This window comes from Entelurus aequoreus, linkage group LG22 (assembly GCF_033978785.1).
Source record: "Entelurus aequoreus isolate RoL-2023_Sb linkage group LG22, RoL_Eaeq_v1.1, whole genome shotgun sequence".
Taxonomy (NCBI): Eukaryota; Metazoa; Chordata; class Actinopteri; order Syngnathiformes; family Syngnathidae; genus Entelurus; species Entelurus aequoreus.
In genome coordinates, this window is record NC_084752.1 from 8,698,243 (window position 1) to 8,717,193 (window position 18,951).

General features: G+C 37.8%; 1 protein-coding gene across 4 annotated transcripts in view; it reads left to right on the forward strand.

The window, feature by feature from the left end:
- Positions 1-18,951, forward strand: part of arhgap10 (Rho GTPase activating protein 10) — a 150,713-nt gene that overhangs the window by 54,525 nt on the left and 77,237 nt on the right. For all 4 annotated transcript variants that reach the window (XM_062032902.1, XM_062032903.1, XM_062032904.1 and 1 more), the window contains exons 6-13: positions 2,231-2,341; positions 2,431-2,535; positions 9,192-9,321; positions 9,427-9,533; positions 13,363-13,457; positions 13,613-13,694; positions 13,788-13,830; positions 18,642-18,710. In XM_062032902.1, the coding sequence (XP_061888886.1) occupies positions 2,231-2,341; positions 2,431-2,535; positions 9,192-9,321; positions 9,427-9,533; positions 13,363-13,457; positions 13,613-13,694; positions 13,788-13,830; positions 18,642-18,710 (742 nt within the window). The remainder of the gene's footprint in view (positions 1-2,230; positions 2,342-2,430; positions 2,536-9,191; positions 9,322-9,426; positions 9,534-13,362; positions 13,458-13,612; positions 13,695-13,787; positions 13,831-18,641; positions 18,711-18,951) is intronic.

Consider the following 18,951-nt stretch of genomic DNA (forward strand, 5'->3'; position numbering starts at 1 on the left):
TGATGCTGAGTGCCAAGCATGGAGGTAATGGCTCCCATTTTTATAGTCTTTGGTATGAATGTTGTCTGTCTGTGTTGGACCTGTGATGAGGTGGCGACTTGTCCAGGGTGTACCCCACCTTCCGCCCATGTGGTGCTGAGATAGGCTCCAGCACCCCCCGCCACCCCGAAAGGGACAAGCGGTAGAAAATGGATGGATGGATAAAACACATTGCTTTTATCCCAATGATGCGAGTTTGAATCCCCGAAAGGACTAAAACCATGAAGCTTTTTTTTTTGGCAATTTTACATCCTTGAGTCATATAGTTTAATTCCAACTACTACAACATACATGTATGAATTCTATATTTATAGTAGTTTCCGATCTACAACCTTCAAATGATTAAATATATCAACATTCAAATCATTTCTACTATGAAAGTATTTCTTTATTCCAACCATTTCACAGTCAAACAATTTCTATCCTTCTATATTCCACTAGCATTCTTCAATATTCAAACGGTTCCTACTGTACACCCAAGCTTTTTTCTAAATTAATTATTTTAAAGTCAGTTTCAGCATTAATTGGGGCATTTACATGCAATTTTTACCGGAATTGCATAAACTCTAGTTATTATTCTTGCACGAGAAGTGTAAACACCTTTGTCCTGCTGCTGATGATAGTCCTCGCTCTCATAATCATCATAACAGACTTAATGATGGTGATTACGCTGTAGTGATATCCTCCAGCTGCTGAGGCATAAACACAATTGCAGAGACTGATATTTATGGTAGCTGGTGAGAGGATGACACGGGGTGCCTTCTATTTAGTGCAGAGGCGTCACATGGAAGTTATGTTTGCCCCCAGAGGGCCGCTTCTAACAGTGAATACTATTATTACACAATTTTTTAATGCATTTTATTAGTAGATTTTTTTAAAACTAAAATGTAAGAAAATTATGGTTAGTTACAATAATTTCACCTCAAAATGTAGTGAATATTACTGTAAATGGAAAAACAGTACTGCTGTTTTTATGGTTAAAAAAAGGCTGCTCAATTGCCAGAATTTTACTGTAAAATTTACATTACTTTTTTTTTTACTGTTAATTAAAAAACACCTGCAATTTTACAGTAAAATGCTGGCACTTGAGCTGCCAGTTTCAAATGGCAAGGCAAGGCAAGGCAACTTTATTTATATAGCATGTTTACAACAATTTTTAAATTGGACCCAAGTGCTTTACAGGTTAAAAAGTATAGAGTGCAATCTACTAATAAAAGTTTCAATCAATCAATCAAAAGCAAAAAAAACAAAACAAAATCAAACAAAGAACATAAACAATGAATGAGTTAACAATATAGTGCAAAAGCAATACGGTAAATGGGTTCGAATAAAAAGTAAAATTACAAGATGAAAATAATGAAATAATAAAAGTGCGACAAATTGAAAAAAAACAATAAAAAAAACGACTGTAGATTTTTCGGTGTATTACTGTAAATGCCAAAACGGCATCACAGTTTATCATAGTAAAAAAAGTACTGTTTTTTTTCATTTAGAGAAAAATGCTTTAAAACCACAGTAAATTTCAAAATTTGACCATGAAATTTATTGCTACTTTTACATTGCACAATTTGATGGATAACTTGCTTTGAAATCATTATTATTAGTATTTATTTATATCTAAAAAATGGTTTGAATGTTTGATCATATATTTTTGCATAATTAGACAATATTTAAGTCAACATCATTTGAGATTACATCGAGTACATTTTTTTTTTTCTCCCAAAATAGAAAGAAAGAATACATTTAGTAAAAAAAGTTACAGTACTTTATTGATACATATTATTTCCAGGCTTTCGAGGGCCAAATAAAATGAAGTGGCAGGACCACATCTGGCCCCCCGGGGCCTTGAGTTTGACAAATGTGATTTAGTGTGTCATCTTGAGTTTTGCTGGTATTTATGTTTTCAAACTCAAGTTTAGAGACTGAATGATTCAGACTCTCCTTCGAGCGTCATTCATTCCTCTCGCCATTCTCTTTTAGCGGCTTCCAGCTTGTTATTTATGCTTTTTTAATAAGTCAGCTCTCAGATTTCAACCTTTGATAGATGGATAAAAAATGCAACAAGAGGACCCTCTAGCTTCTCTCTCTTACACCACAAAGACACTCAACTGTATTCCAAAGATCGTCATGTTCCTCCCTGCCTCCATCTGTGTGTAATTATAATGGTCCGCATGGTGTGTGTTCTCTCCAGGCAGACATCCAGGTGGAAACCATGAGGCAGCACTTCCAGGAGGAGTCGCTGGACTACGTGTGCAGGCTGCAAGAGATCCAGGAGAGGAAGAAGTTTGAATGCGTGGAGCCGGTGAGTGACGAGCGGAAAGTATACCCCAAAGTGATGCCATTTCTTTTGTGTCGTCTTCACAATGTCATCCGCCTTGTGGTCTCTTGTAGATGCTGGCTTTCTTTCAGACGGTCTTCACTTTTTACCACCAGGGTTTCGAGCTTGCCAAGGACTTCGACCATTATAAAAAAGCACTGCAGATCAATATTCAGAATGTAAGCCACTCCATACAGTTTATTCAGACGAGATGTACAGTTTAAGTTAGCAAAACAAGCTTGTTAAATGATCCTTGTAAGGCTTTTCTTAGACGGCAGACCTTCACCAAGGCTTAATCATTTCTTACCTATGAAATCAAGGAGTAGAACTATATTATTAGTATTAATAAAACTCTATTGAAAGGCATCGTAAATCAGTGTTTTTCAACCACTGTGCCGTGAGATACTGTCTGGTGTGCCGTGGGAGATTTTGCAGTTTCACCTATTTGGGTTAAAAATATTTTTTGCAAACCAGTAATTATAATCTGCAAATAGTGTGCCGTTGTTGAGTGTCGGTGCTATCTAGAGCTCGGCAGAGTAACCATGTTATACCATACCATATCAGTAGGTGGAAGCCGGTAGCTAATTGCTTTGTAGATGTTTTGGGAGCACGTCACGACGACGGTTTGTCGTGATCACAATATGCAGGTGACAGCAGGAGGCAGTGTGCAGGTAAAAAGGTATCGAATGCTTAAACCAAAAATAAACAAAAGGTGAGTGCCCCTAAGAAAAGGTATTGAAGCTTAGGGAAGGCTATCCAGAACAAAACTAAAACTGAACTGGCTACAAAGTAAACAAAAACAGAATGCTGGACGACAGCAAAGACTTACAGCGTGTGGAGCAGAGATGGCGTCCACAAAGTACATCCGTACATGAGATGACAATCAACAGTGTCCACACAAAAAAAGATAGCAACAACTTAAACATTCTTGATGGCTAAAAAAAAAAAAAAACGTGCGGGGAATAGCGCTGGAAGGAAGACATGGAACTGCAACAGGAAAATACCAACAAAACAGGAAAAGCCACCAAAATAGGAGCGCAAGACAAGAACTAAATTTACACGCACGGGGAAACACCAAAAAACTCAAAATAAGTCACGGCGTGATGTGACAGTAGACCTACTTTGAGACAAGAGCTATAGTGATGCAAGGTTGGTTATGGTTTTCATATCCAACAATTGTGACAACGACTTTTTATTGTCTACTGAGTTTCATTTTTTAATGATTTCTGGTGGTGGAGTGTCACCGGATTTTTTCAATGGAAAAAAAATGCGCCTTGGCTCAAAAAAGGTTGAGAAACACTGTCGTAAATGACCACAATGTACACTACCGTTCAAAAGTTTGGGGTCACCCAAACAATTTGGTGGAATAGCCTTCATTTCTAAGAACAAGAATAGACTGTCGAGTTTCAGATGAAAGTTCTCTTTTTCTGGCCATTTTGAGCGTTTAATTGACCCCACAAATGTGATGCTCCAGAAACTCAATCTGCTCAAAGGAAGGTCAGTTTTGTAGCTACTGTAACGAGCTAAACTGTTTTCAGATGTGTGAACATGATTGCACAAGGGTTTTCTAATCATCAATTAGCCTTCTGAGCCAATGAGCAAACACATTGTACCATTAGAACACTGGAGTGATAGTTGCTGGAAATGGGCCTCTATACACCTATGTAGATATTGCACCAAAAAGCAGACATTTGCAGCTAGAATAGTCATTTACCACATTAGCAATGTATAGAGTGTATTTCTTTAAAGTTAAGACTAGTTTAAAGTTATCTTCATTGAAAAGTACAGTGCTTTTCCTTAAAAAATAAGGACATTTCAATGTGACCCCAAACTTTTGAACGGTAGTGTATATAAAAATAGTAACCTGGTACATGTTAAACACAGGAAGTAAACAAACTATCATTACTGCTGGGACATACATACACATTGGAGCCTCGATATACAAACGTAATTAGTTCTTAAACAGGGTTTGTGAATTAATATAGAAATTGATCAGAGCTGTTATCTATTTTATGGAGGAATGTAGTTAATCATACAACTGGCAACCAATGTTATTAAAAGATTGATAATAGACAATTGATTTTGAATCTTGAATGGATTCTAAATTTAATCGTTTCCCCCAAGAATTTAATCAAATGGAATCGTGTGGGGCCCAAAGATTTACAGCCCTACTATACAGTAGGGCTGGGCGATATGGACGAAAAAGTATATCTCGATATATTTTTACTTTTAAACTCTATATTCGATATATATCTCCATATATTTTTCGGGGAAAGTATACATATAAAGATATTCATTTTTGAGGGATATTCCGTAAAATTTAAGTGAATGACAACTGTTCTGTAAACAGTCAGTGGCGCTTTTATTACCCCACTTAGTCAAGATGGGTATTAACAGCACAGAAAAGAAACTGTTTAAGTAGTACAGAATTACATAACATAAATAAAATAGAAAAATATTCTTTCTACATAAAATAAATAACATAGTTGTGCAAATAATACTAAATGTTTCAAACTCAGATAAAAAAATACATTTGCAGGCAGGCAGTTTGTGATTTCCCTTCCTGGTTCTATGACCCGCCCTATCTTGCCTCTGATTGGCCTGTCCCTAACCAATCGTGACTCAACATAGTAAACCACCAACCAATTATGGATGTTCTCATACGTGCAAGCATAGACATGTTATAAGTAGATGCAGCATTGGCTGCTGTGACGCGAGAAATTGGGCCGCCATTTTGAAGTGGTGATGAGGAGCCGGCGAGCAGCCTAAACTGACAGTTTACAGGTAGAAAATAAAGATGGTGTTCAGCGTTTTCCTGCTCAAATGAGCGGACTGTTGAAAATAGGAATCGGTGGATTACTTTTCACAAGTAATATTTAGCATGAACCAGCTATTTTGTGAAAATAATATTACCAAAGAGTTGAGAAGGAGCATAGATCTTCAATAGTACTAAAATTGTAGCCGCTAGCAAACAAGAGTATGATCATAATAGAATTGCTTGTCAATGAAATTAATTAAATTTAAAAATGTCATACTTGAATAACATAACGTTGAAATAAATGATGAAGATAAAGATTGTAAAAGCCAACAGGGGTAAAAGTTAGGACCACAGTCCAGATTGTGTAGGGGGGGTAATATATGTTAGCTAACTAGACAATCAGATGGACAGTGGCTATACAGTATTATACAAATCTAAATTTAGTCTAGCTTTCTAACCCAATTTTGTGTAGCCCATCTTTGTGAAATGTGTGGGACAAAATATGTGATAAACAGGAAAAGGCAAGACAGAATAAACTTTCTGCTGCTGCAGCAACAGATATACAGTCTATAGGTCCCTAAGATATATAGATATCTAATGTATTCATACATTGTGTATGTAGGATATACGTATGTATATATAACCTAATCATATTGTTTCTTGAATTTAAAGTGGCTGACCGTTTTTTCCCCCTTCTCTGGGATTGTATTCCCAGTTTTGATCTCGGACGTCTGGTCACTTATAGCATATAAGAATATTCTATTACTGTTACTATGTATAATAAAACACGGCAAAACATGTGTCCTTTATCATAGCTACACGTATGACAAAAAAGCGCGTGAAAATCAGTGGTATTCAGTGAGGTAAGATGAATTTAATGCGCTGACAGTCATTGCTCCTGCCAAATGAATTGCACTGAGTGGAGTGGATCACCACTCCAAGATGGCGGCCCCGCATCTCGTCAGCGCCAGTAGGCAGTAGCAGTCGATGCTGCGTACCCTTAGAAGATGTCTATGCGTGCAAGCACGTCTTGGAAGGAGGAAGGGGAGGGGTTTAGTAGCCCATGGAGTAGGGAGCGGCGGAGAACAAGGAACACAACAAATAAGCAACGTGAAATGAATTATATCGATATTACGATATTTTCTTAATTCATATCTTGTTTAAAAATATATCGATATATCTTACAAACTCGATACATCGCCCAGCCCTACTATACAGTACTGTATAATAAAACAAACATAACACGAAGGTAATGGATCAATGTCTCTTTATTAACAAGCCAAAACGACAAGCTGAACTGTCCTGTTTGTGCTGCTCTGCCAACACGCACACACTGAAGCCCCTTTGGTGTCCTCACAAACAATCAAAAATCACAAAAATCCTTAACATTATCAATGTGATTGATAATACCATACTGCTACAATGATAAACATTTTAGTGAAGTCCACTTACAGTCAATAAATTAAGTTCGGCAAAGGTCCTCTCATGAACTGCTCCTTAGCACGAGAGGAGAGAAACGAGAAGACTAGGACGAGAAGATAGGGTCCGGGGGGAGGCACTGTGTGTGTGTGTGTGTGTGTGCGTGCGTGTGTGTGTGTGTGTGCCTGTGCGTGTTTTGGAAGAGACGCCGCTAAACAAGAGGTAGTCTCCTCTGCCACTGTGAAGTAAGTCTTTTTCCACAAAAGTCTGTTCTCGTCACCAATAAAACTTTCCTGTGGTACGAAGCCTGCTTCCTCCATCTCTTCAATGCGAGCAAGCACAAAATGGCTGCCAGTGGAACACAAAATGAATGATTGAAGCGTTTTTACACACAGACATGGTTCGTATTAGGCGCAAATCTGAAAGTTTGTAAATCGAAAAGTTTGCAAATAGAGTCAAGTCAAGTCAACTTTATTTATATAGCACATTTTCAACAACTTTTTAGATTGAACCAAAGTGCTTTACAGGTTAAAAAAGCATGGAGCAAACAAAAAACAAAAAACTAAGCAAAAACAAAAAACAAACAAAGAACATAAACAATGAATGTGCTAAACAAGATAGTGCAAATGCAATACGGTAAAAGGGGTCGAATAAAAAGTTTAAAAATTTGCAGAATAAAAAATAATAATAAAAGTGCGACAAATTGAAAAATACAACTAAAGCGAAGGGGTGGGAGGGGGGGGGGACTAGAAATGGTGGCCTAGTGGGCGGACTCAGCTCGGGTCAAAGGCCAGCGAGAAGAGGTAGGTCTTAAGGAGGGTTTTGAAGACCCCCAGGCACCGGGCTGACCTAATGTGGAGGGGAAGGCTGTTCCAGAGCTTAGGGGCGGCAACGGAAAAGGCTCTGTCCCCTCTGATATAAAATAGAGGGGTACGTAAATGGAGGCTCCACTGTATGTAGGTCTTCCAAAGCATTTTCATCACAAACCCGATGTAGTGCCACAATGGTGGTGTTCTAATTGTCCAATGTATTTTAATTATAAAAGTAAGATTCCAGTAGTAAGGACAGCGTAAAGGACACAGTTGACTGCCTTTTGAAGTACATTGAATTTATAAAGGGGTGAAAAATGCTGCCTCAAAACTCAATGGATTGCTTTTGTGGTTCATATTAGGATCTCAAATGATGTTAGCAACACCACATTTCAAAGTTCATCCTCCTCTAAATTCAAAACCCAAAACCAGTGAAGTTGGCACGTTGTGTAAACAAAAACAGAATACATTGATTTGCAAATCCTTTTCAACCTATATTCAATTGAATAGACTGCAAAGACAAGATATTTAATGTTCAAACTGGTAAACTTTATTTTTTGCAAATATTAGCTCATTTGGAATTTGATGCCTGCAACATGTTTCAAAAAAAGATGGCACAATTGGCAAAAAAGACTGAGAAAGTTGAGGAATGCTCATCAAACACTTATTTGGAACATCCCACAGGTGAATGGGTTAATTGGGAACAGGTGACTGCCATGATTGTGTATAAAAGCAGCTTCCATGAAATGCTCATTCATTCACAAACAAGGATGGGGCGAGGGTCACCACTGTGTCAACAAATGCCTGAGCAAATTGTCCAACAGTTTAAGAACAACATTTCTCAACCAGCTATTGCTAGAAATTTAGGGATTTCACCATCTACGGTCTGTAATATCATCAAAAGTTTCAGAGAATCTGGAGAAATCACTGCATGTAAGCGGCAAGACCGAAAACCAACATTGAACGCCCGGGACCTTCGATCCCCCAGGTGGTTCTGCATCAAAAAGCGACATCAGTGTGTAAAGGATATCACCACATGGGCTCAGGAACACTTCAGAAAACCACTGTCCGTAACTACAGTTGGTCGCTACATCTGTAACTGCAAGTTAAAACTCTACGATGCAAAGCGAAAGCTATTTATCAACAACACCCAGAAACGTTCAGCACGTGTTACAACAGCGTGGCTTCGTGGTAAAAGAGTGCGGGTACTAGATTGGCCTACCTGTAGTCCAGACCTGTCTCCCATTGAAAATGTGTGGCGCATTATGAAGCCTAAAATACCCCAACAGAGACCCCGGACTGTTGAACAACTTAAGCTGTACATCAAGCAAAAATGGGAAAGCATTCCACCTGAAAAGCTTAAAAATGTGTCTCCTTAGTTCCCAAACGTTTACAAAGTGTTGTTAAAAGGAAAGGCCATGTAACACATTGGTAAAAATTCCCCTGTGCCAACTTTTTTGAAATGTGTGGCTGCCATTAAATTCTAAGTTAATGATTATTTGCAAAAAAAAATTAAAAACCTTGTCTTTGCAGTCTATTCAATTGAATATAGGTTGAAAAGAATTTGCAAATCATTGTATTCTGTTTTTATTTACCATTTACACAACTTGCCAACTTCACTGGTTTTGGGTTTCGTAATACTTTGAGTGGTGCACAAAAAAGTATCTCTACAAAGTAGGAATCCTATATCTTGCCTATGCATATTACAACCTGATATACGACATGTTTCCATTGCGCCGAATATGCAATCTGGATTAGTAGTCGTTTTGTATGTGTGTGTTAAATGCAATGTCTCATGCATTGAAGCACAACTACTCATTTCAAATGATGTGTGACTTTCCCTTGGCAGACGAGGAGTCGGTTTGAGGGCGCGCGCTCTGAGGTCTACGATCTCATGAAAAGGATCCGGGAGGTGCCTAAGGACTACAGACAGACCAGCTCCATCAGCTATGAAGGCTACCTCTACGTCCAGGAAAAACGTACGGTCCAGATGGAGTTTATGCTCCAACTTTTGTAGACCGTATCATGCCGCTGAAGTTTTTCCGTAGCTGCATGTTTACGTCTGCCTGTTTTTGCGTCCCTAGGGCCACCGCCCTTTGGTTCTAGTTGGGTGAAACGTTACTGCACCTTTGTCAAAGAGCAGAAGATCCTGCATATGGTGACCTTTGACCACAGATCTGGTGGAAGGACTGTGAGTGTACACATTAGATGCGAACAAGTAGGGGTGGGCAATACTGTGAATGTTGGTATTGAGCCGATACCAAGTAAATATTGGTCGCTTTTGACGATACCTCGAAATTTACAAGATTATATATACTTTTGGGATTTTTCCTTTAATTTGTTGGATCAAGATTATAATCTGAATAAAACACAGGACGGATAATTTCAAATAGTTAATACTTTTATTAATTTACCTGTGAACAATTTAACAATATTTGATCAATACAATAGCTGGCTTCAAATTTTTACTTTTTAAGGTCAAGGTGAGTGTTGCCTTAAATTAGGGCTCATATTTTAGGGCACCAAGGCAAGTTAGAAGGGCACCAAGGCAAACATTATTTTCACTTGTCAGCTTTTTACATTACATCAGGGGTGTCCAAAGTGCGGCCCGGGGGCCATTTGCGGCCCGCAGCTAATTGTTTACCGGCCCGCCACACATTCTGGAAATGCTATTACAAAAATAAATAAAAAAACATTAAAAAAAGTGGAATGAGGTGAAATCTCACTAGAAAAAGGTGCAATGTTGACACAAAGCTGCCATGCAGGCTGTTTTTTTTTCATTTGTTTATCTTTATTTCAATTTTTTTGCCATTGCTCAAAAAAAATAAAAATAACAATGTTATGACTTATTAACCTATTCAAGGCTCCAATAATTTCAAATATTTCACATTAAAATGTTTTATGTGGAAAATATTGCATATATTTTGCATACGTTTTTGTATGTTGCCATACAAAAACATCAACGTTTTCTTTGACAAAAGAGCATAAAACAAACAAGATAATAGTTGAAATGTAATGTTCAGGTAACATGACTCTTTATAAACCCCGGGAGCCCTAAAGGTAAAAAATAAATAAAAAAATCCATATACAGTATTTTGTTATGGTTTGAAAATGAAAAATATCAAAATGGCCCCAGCATGCTTTAATTTTTCCGTGTGCGGCCCTCAGTGGAAAAAGTTTGGACACCCCTGCATTACATGGACAAGCGGTAGAAAAAGGATGGATGCCTTTATCTTTATTTTTACATTTTGATAGAGGGAGGTATTTAAAAAACAAATTATTTATTTGTTTTTAAGTTATGTAGATGCTTTATCGGGACAGATTAATTAAGAGTTTGAGCAGAAATATGGCATACAGGAATTAACTATACACAATAACACATGAACAAAATGCTGTGTCACATGAATGGTTTTTGAAGTAACACCTTTGTGACATGAAAAAAACACAAGAAATGTAAAAAAAAACCATGGCGTTTGCTTTTTGATTTTAATATAAAACTCAAAGCAGTTTGGCTAATGAAGATGAAGTCTAATAAACTTCTCTAACAACGCCTCCTTGTAGTTCAGTATAACAGTTTGCCCAACAAAAATAAAGAGTGATACCTCTCACATCGAATACACACTCTTCACAGCCAGCGTTCAATTCGATGAGATGACAAAACATTTTAGCTACTATTGATGTTATTTGAGGACTGATACTGTTTGCAGTTAAATAAAGGAGTGAACATCCTAGTAAACAAAAGAAAGACTTAATAAACAAGTTGTGACAACGTTCACGACACATCGCCTGCTGCATGTTTCCTCACCTCATTAACTGTCGCAGCAGCTGATGGACCCTGTATTGAGAAAATAAAAGCAACATCAAATAGTTTTCTCCTTCGCTGTATATTTTTAGTGTGGGGACAAGTGTCTTTCATATAATGTCCACACCTGTCTCCATCTAAACAAAGCAGTGCGCTCTTAAACGCACGACGGGAAGCGAGGGGAAAATGACGTTAAACCAAGCGCTTGGCTCCGTTTACTGCGAGGGGAAACCTCCGCAGCAAAGTCTGTGTTGCTTGTCTGCCAGGATTATCAAGCCAAACGACTTCCTGTTGCCTAAAATGCATTAATAAATGACGTTTTTTCGGTCATTAAAAAATTAGACGGTATTACTATTCGTCTGTAATTTTATCGCAAATTGTCATTATACCGTTTACCGTTACAACCCTCGTTCATTAACAAGTAAAAAGTCAAGGCCGGTCACAGCATGTTCTTGCCGTCGATGTCGGTCAATTTGTTAGGGCATTACGGAAAATGACGAGAGCGGTTGCCGTGGTTAGATTTGAATCATGCGATAGTACAAGACAATAGTGATGGGTAAATGATATATGTATAGCTCGGTTGGGGCGGTATAGCTCGGTTGGTAGCGTGGCCATGCCATCAACTTGGGGGTTCCAGGTTCGATCCCCGCTTCTGCCAACCTAGTCACTGCCGTTGTGTCCTTGGGCAAGACACTTTTCCTGACCTGCTCCCAGTGCCACCCACACTGGTTTAAAAATGTAACTTAGATATTGGGTTTCACAATGTAAAGCGCTTTGAGTTACTAGAGAAAAGCGCTGTATAAATATAATTCACTAATAATTCACAATGATGCATCAGTAAGTGTGTGGCACTGATACTGTGTTGGTACTTCACAATGTCGCCATCTGCTGGATTAAAAAAGTCACTACATTTGACCTGCAAACAAAGTTAATAGTTAGCTAATACTGTATTATATATTTTTTTATAGCTGTGCAGAAATAAATATGAAACATGCAACTCTGGTCAATCAGCCAAATATTCAGCAGGAAAAGAAACACGTATCTTATTTGGCGCTAAAAAATCAAGAGGACCCCACTCCTTGGAATTTTTTTTTTCTTCGTTCCATTGATAATGGCAAGGCAAGGCAACTTTATTTGTATAGCGCTTTTCATACACAAGGCAGACTCAAAGTGCTTGACAGACAACAAAGTGAAATGAAAGAAAATAAAAGCAAAATTAAAATGCAGACAATAAAAATAAAAACAGTGCAGACGTTAAAAGTTAAAAGATTAAAAGATTTAGCTGAAAGCTAAGGTGAACATAAAAGTCTTCAGTCTAGTTTTAAAAGTAGTCAGAGTTGGGGAAAGTCTGACATCTTCAGGAAGTTTATTCCAGCTATTTGTTGCATAGTGACTGAATGATGCTCTCCCTTGATTTGAGTTTACTCTTGGAACCGCTAACAGATTGGTCTCAGAAGATCTTAGTGATCTAGAGGGCTTATATAGTGGGAGCATATCAGTAATATACTTGGGCCCTAGACCATGTAGTGATTTATATGTGAGCAGGAGGATTTTGAAATCAATTCTCTGATGTACAGGGAGCCAATGTAAGGATTTAAGAATTGGTGTAATGTGCTCACATTTTTTGGTCTTTGTTAGAACTCTAGCAGCAGCGTTCTGAACAAGCTGTAGCTGCCTGACAGTTTTTTTGGGAAGACCTGCAAGGAGACCATTACAATAGTCTAGCCTACTGTATGGCGACAAAATCAATTCTGGCACGCCACTCCTCCGATTCGTGAGCCAAGAAAAGCACTCTTAAATTACCAGAGTTTATTGGTCGCATGTTTTTTTTAAAGTGACACACACATCGAGGTATCGAAGGACACAGCATCACTCCTTGTCTTTCATAATGCATCAACGCTTCAGTATCGTTTGACCCATCACTACCAGACAATGTAATATTCTATTTTATTACATACCATTTTTCAGCATAATAAAGTCAGTAGTGCAAAATAAGTAAACAAAAGCAAAAACTATTATTGGCTCTCATTCAAATCCTTTTTGTTTTTTCCCCCAAAGCTCTCCTGTGTCCAAGAACTTGGTACCCTTTTTTGTAAAGAACATAACACACACACAAAAAAAGTATTGTTCCACCCACCCCTACTAGCAAGCCACGCGTTGACCGTTTTCGTAATGCATTTTTTTTAACTTAAGCTTTCTGTCGCCTTTTGTTCTTCAGGGTGAGATGGAGTCAGTTACCCTCAAGTCCTGCCTCCGCAAAACGACAGACATGTTGGACCGAAGGTTCTGCTTGGAGCTGGACATAACAGACCGGTAGACACCCCTTAGATTTCGAAAACAATGTTCATGTTTTTTATTTTTTTTATTTTATTTTTTTGTCCTGTCCAGCTTCTCAGGCAAATCATATAGTTGTGTAGATGCTCATGTTTGTAACATCGCATGAATAAGCTATTTTCCCTCTGCTTCAGGCCAGGAACAGCCCTCACAGTGCAGGCTCTTTCGGAGGGGGACCACAAGTTCTGGATGCAGGCCATGGGTGGGAAGGAGCCTGTGAGTCCAAACAACTTTATACTACATCTTCATTAGCCGCTATTCATACATGTCGTTTTATCGCAATAACAAATATGCTGTGTCTTAAAACAGATTGGACACTATCTTGGAAGGACCTATTCCAAAGAGAGAGGAAGTGAGTGTCCCAATAAGCCAGAGGTGTCAAAGTGGTTTTCGCTGAGGGCCACATCGCAGTTATGTTTGGCCCCAGAGGGCCGCTTCTAACAGTGAATACTATTATTACACCATTTTTTAAATGCATTTTATTAGTAGATTAAAAAAAAAAAGTTAATGTTAAAAAAATATGGTAAATTGCAATAATTTCACCTCAAAATGTAGTGTATATTACTATAAATGGAAAAACAGTACTGCTGTTTTTATGGTTAAAAAAAAAAGGCAGTTCAGTTGCCAGAATTTTACTGTAAAATTTACATTTGTTTTTTTACTGTAAATGAAAAAAAATGCTATTTATTTATTTATTTATTTATTTATTTATTTTTGTCCTGTCCAGCTTCTCAGGCAAATCATATAGTTGATGTATAGTTGCCCATATCGGCTGTTCAGATTTACTTTACAAAAGAGAAGTGTAGGATACTTCTCTTGTTGCCTTATTTGTATTTGACTTAATTAAATGTATTTATATTATCATTTGGTGCAGCCGGGCCGGAGCAGGAGGGGATAGAAAGAGAAAAAAAGGAAGACAGAGGGGGAAATTGTGGGGAAAAGAGGGGGATTAGACGGAGAGACAAAAACAACAACAGCAAATACAACAACAACAACAATAGAGCAACATCAGCAAATACGACATGTACAGATATGATGGTAAAAGTAATAGCAAATAAGCAGTTAGCAAAAATAAAAAATAATATAGAAATGACAATGAGCATTATTACACTACAAATGGAGCAATACAAATACCAATAGAAATAGCGCTATTGATAATGAACAATACCAATACTTTACCTTTATTATCAACAATACAGTTGTTCAAATGCAACAATACATATACGTAATGATAACTTGAGATACGAAAGAATGCAGAAAAATGGAGGGGAAGAAAGAGAAGCAACCTACATTAACATTATAGATTGGTATAGTAACAATAGGTTAAGCTTTGTCAGTGTGCCATGTGTTATACCCAGTTTACCCTAGGGCAACAACGTTAATATATGTTTGATGAAACGTGATTATATGCATGAGTGTATGTATGCATATGTACTTGTATATGTACAGTATGTGTATATGTGTGTTTGTACAGTGAATGTATATGTACAGGATTTGTATGTGTGTTTGTACAGTGAATGTTTATGTACAGTATGTGTATGTTTGTATAATGAATGTGCGTGTGGATGTACGAACTTTTTGAGTATGTAAATATGTACTGTATTTGTATATGTATGTGGGAGCGTAGGTACCTGTGTATGTATGTGAGTATATGTGAATTTGTATGTACAATACATTTGACTCCGAGTGTGCAATTTTAAAGTAACATTTTGGCACCTGAGCCGCCAGTTTTGTTTTTTTTGTTTTTTGTACCGCAAATCAACAACTGTAGATTTTTCGGTGTATTATTGTAAATGCCAAAACGGCACCACTGTTTATTACAGTAAAAAAAAGTACTTTTTAGTTTTTTTCATTTAGAAAAAAATGCTGTAAAAACCACAGTAAATTTTACCATGAAATCTATTGCTACTTTTACATTGCACAATTTTGATGGATAACTTGCTTTGAAATCATTATTATTTATATCTATTTAAAAAATTGTTTGAATGTTTGATAATATATTTTTGCATAATTAGACAATATTTAAGTTAACATAATTTGCGATTACATGGAGTACATATATATTTTTTCTCCCAAAATAGAAAGAAAGAAACCATTTAGTAAGAAAAGTTACAGTACTTTATTGATACATATTATTTCCAGGCTTTCGAAGGCCAAATGAAATGAAGTGGCGGGCCACATCTGGCCCCCAGGCCTTGAGTTTGACACATGTGCAATAAGCCTGCAATGTTGCATATGCAAAAAAAAAAGAATGTATACAGTGGAACCTCGATTGACAAACTTAATTGGTTCTTGAACATGTTTTATAAAATGAAAAGTTCATATATTGAAGCTGAGTTCCCCATAAGAAACAATGTAAACATAAATAATTGGTTGTACCCTTGACAAAATTCCCTGTTTCAGTAAAAGAATGCACATTTGAAGACCCTATAATGTGTATATATACACTGTATTTTCTGGGTTATATAGTGCACCGGGATTTAAGCCACACCCACCAAATTTTAGAAGAAAATTATATGTTTTCATATATTAGCCGCTGCGTACTATAAACCGCAGATATATACCGGTACAAAATATTTTTTTAATGTTTATTTACAAACCTTAATTGTTTTTCCGAAAGGTGCCTGTCACACGGCAGTAAAACGGCCGATCAAACAAAACACAAGTCATCGTCATGGACCCACTAGCTGCGGAAGATAGCTTTCCAGTCAGCTAAACAGACTCAATAACTCCAGGCGTTTTAGTGAATTAACGAAACTGAAACGATACAAAAAGAATGCCATTGTCAGTTAATAATACTAACACAGACACTTGTAAAGGTGTTAGTATATTGGCTAATGTTAAAGACGCTAGCTTATTTACATTACGATAGCACGTACAAGAGACGCCTGCAGCATCAACAACACCTTTACCATGTGTTTGTAGACTTTAAGAAAGCCTTCGACCGGGTATGGCATGCTGCACTGTGGCCAACCATGAGGAACTATAACATCAGTCCTAACATTGTCAGAGTCATTCAACATCTGTACAATAAAGCTACCAGCGCAGTTCTCTACAACGGCGCTATCGGACACTGGTTCAGGACAACAATTGGAGTGCGCCAAGGATGCCTTCTCTCTCCCATTCTCTTCAACATCTTTCTGGAGCGTATCATGACGGATGCCCTGGCAGATCAAGAAGGAACTGTCAGCATTGGAGGCAGACCAATCACCAACCTCCGTTTTGCAGATGATATCGATGGGCTAGCTGGAGAAGAAAGAGAACTTGCCAGTCTAGTTGAAAGGCTTGATACCACCTCCCGAGCCTATGGAATGGAAATTCATGCTGAAAAAAACAAAATGATGACCAACAACAACAATGTGATCCGCTCAGACATCAAAGGCAATGGACATGCACTGGACACGGTGTCGAGCTTCAAGTACCTCGGTGCAGTCGTGTCCGATAAGGATCCAAACGGGAAGTCCTTGTCAGAACAACTGCTGCTCAGGCAAAACTCAAGCCCATATGGAAAGACAAACCTCAGTGTGGCATCAAAGGTGAGATTACAGCGCTCACTTGTAATGTCGATCTTCCTTTACGCCTGTGAAACATGGACCCTTACAGCAGAGCTGCAGAAGATAATTCAGAGCATGGAGATGAGATGCTACAGAAGACTCACGGGTATCTTCTACACCCAACATGTCACAAACGAAGAAGTCCGGCAAAAGATCAGCCAAACCATCGGCTCACATGATGACCTGCTCATAAAGCGGACACTGAGGTGGTACGGACACTTCACCAGATCCTCAGGCCTTGCAAAAACCATCCTGCAAGGCACCGTACAAGGTGGCAGGAGACGAGGGAGACAAAAGAAAAGATGGGAAGATAACATCGGAGAATGGACTCACCTGAAACTCACTGAGGCAATGAGAGCTGCTGAGGACAGAGAGGGATGGAGGGAGCTGGTCAACAGATCGTCTGTGGTGCCCCAACGACCCTCCGGGGTTATGGGATAGGTTAGGTTAGGTTAGGTTAGCATGTACAAATATGCATGAAAATACATCACACATGGCATGGTTTGGTAAGGATGAATTGTTTTAGCTATGTTGTAAAACTTGCAAACGTTTGGAGTGATGGATGAAGAAGTGTGTGTCGGTTCCCTCTCCTGTAAGTTTAAGTCCACAGCAAATCCCTCTTTATTTCCAGACTGGTTTGTCGTCTTTTTTTCAACCTATTTTGAGTAAGCAAAATAGGCAAAACTTGGTGAATGGCGAGAAAAGAAACACACGCTGAAGCACTGAGAAGTGGCGACCGAGTAATTGACTGCGTAAACGGGACGTAAGGGTGCCGCCTCTCCAAAATGTCCGCACCCCGTGTGGACTGTGCTACTCAGGAAGTGATGTCATTAAACATGGCCTAAAGCTTCCAGCGGCACACAAAATAATGTTCGTACGTCGAGACATGGTTTGCACACAGAGGCATAGTTGCCGCGATCTAAAGTTTGTAACCCGAAAAGTTTGCCAATTAGAAGGGTTTGTAAATCGAGGTTCCACTGTATATGCACAGAGTGATTGTAATTCTATATATGTATATTTATGTACATTTAGTATCAAATGTATCATTAAATGTATCATTATTCAAAGTTGTCTTTGAATGAATGAAATTGTAATTGTGTGAGAACAACGTAAATTAAATAAAATGTCAGAAGATAAGTCATATTACGGGGAAAAAAAGTCATATTACAATAAAAACATCATTTTACAAGTATAAGGTCAGAATATAATCAGAATACCTTTGTAGTTTTGTGAAAAAGTCAAACATAGTAGGAACATGTTTTAAAATAGTTATTGAACGTCATTTAATTTATTATTCTCTATTGATTAAATTTTTTGATATTTAATTATTAATCGAAAAATTAGTATTGGCTAATTTTGGATGGGACAAAGATTTTATAAAATACATTTGTACTATTAATTTAGTATATTGCAAGATTGTGCAATATTTTCTTCAATTACCATTGTATTTGGTTCATATATATATATATATATATATATATATATATATATATAAAAATTCATTGACCACATCATGTTTTTTCAAATTTCAGTAGGACTCTAAAGCATTTTCTTACCAAACCGAATTCATCTTCATCTTCTTTTTCTTTTTTTTCTTTTCTTTCTGCAGTCGATGCCCAGCTGGATGAAGTGGGTTTGGATTTTGTGAAGAACTCCATCAGCGCCATAGAAACAAGAGGTGAGCGTGCAAACAGTGGGTTACATCACCAGACTGAGTGGAGAGAGCACCAAGGAAGGAAACATTTGGATTAGCACGTTTACATGAATCCTTCCCGCATTACACTTAAAAAGTAAGGGAAAATGACCAAGTCAAGGGTAAAACACCTCCACATGCATTAAAATGGGTTCTTCTTTGACTCACTCCACATATTTGTGTGGAAATCGGTTGCTTGGGTTTTGCGTAACGCTGCTTGCAAACT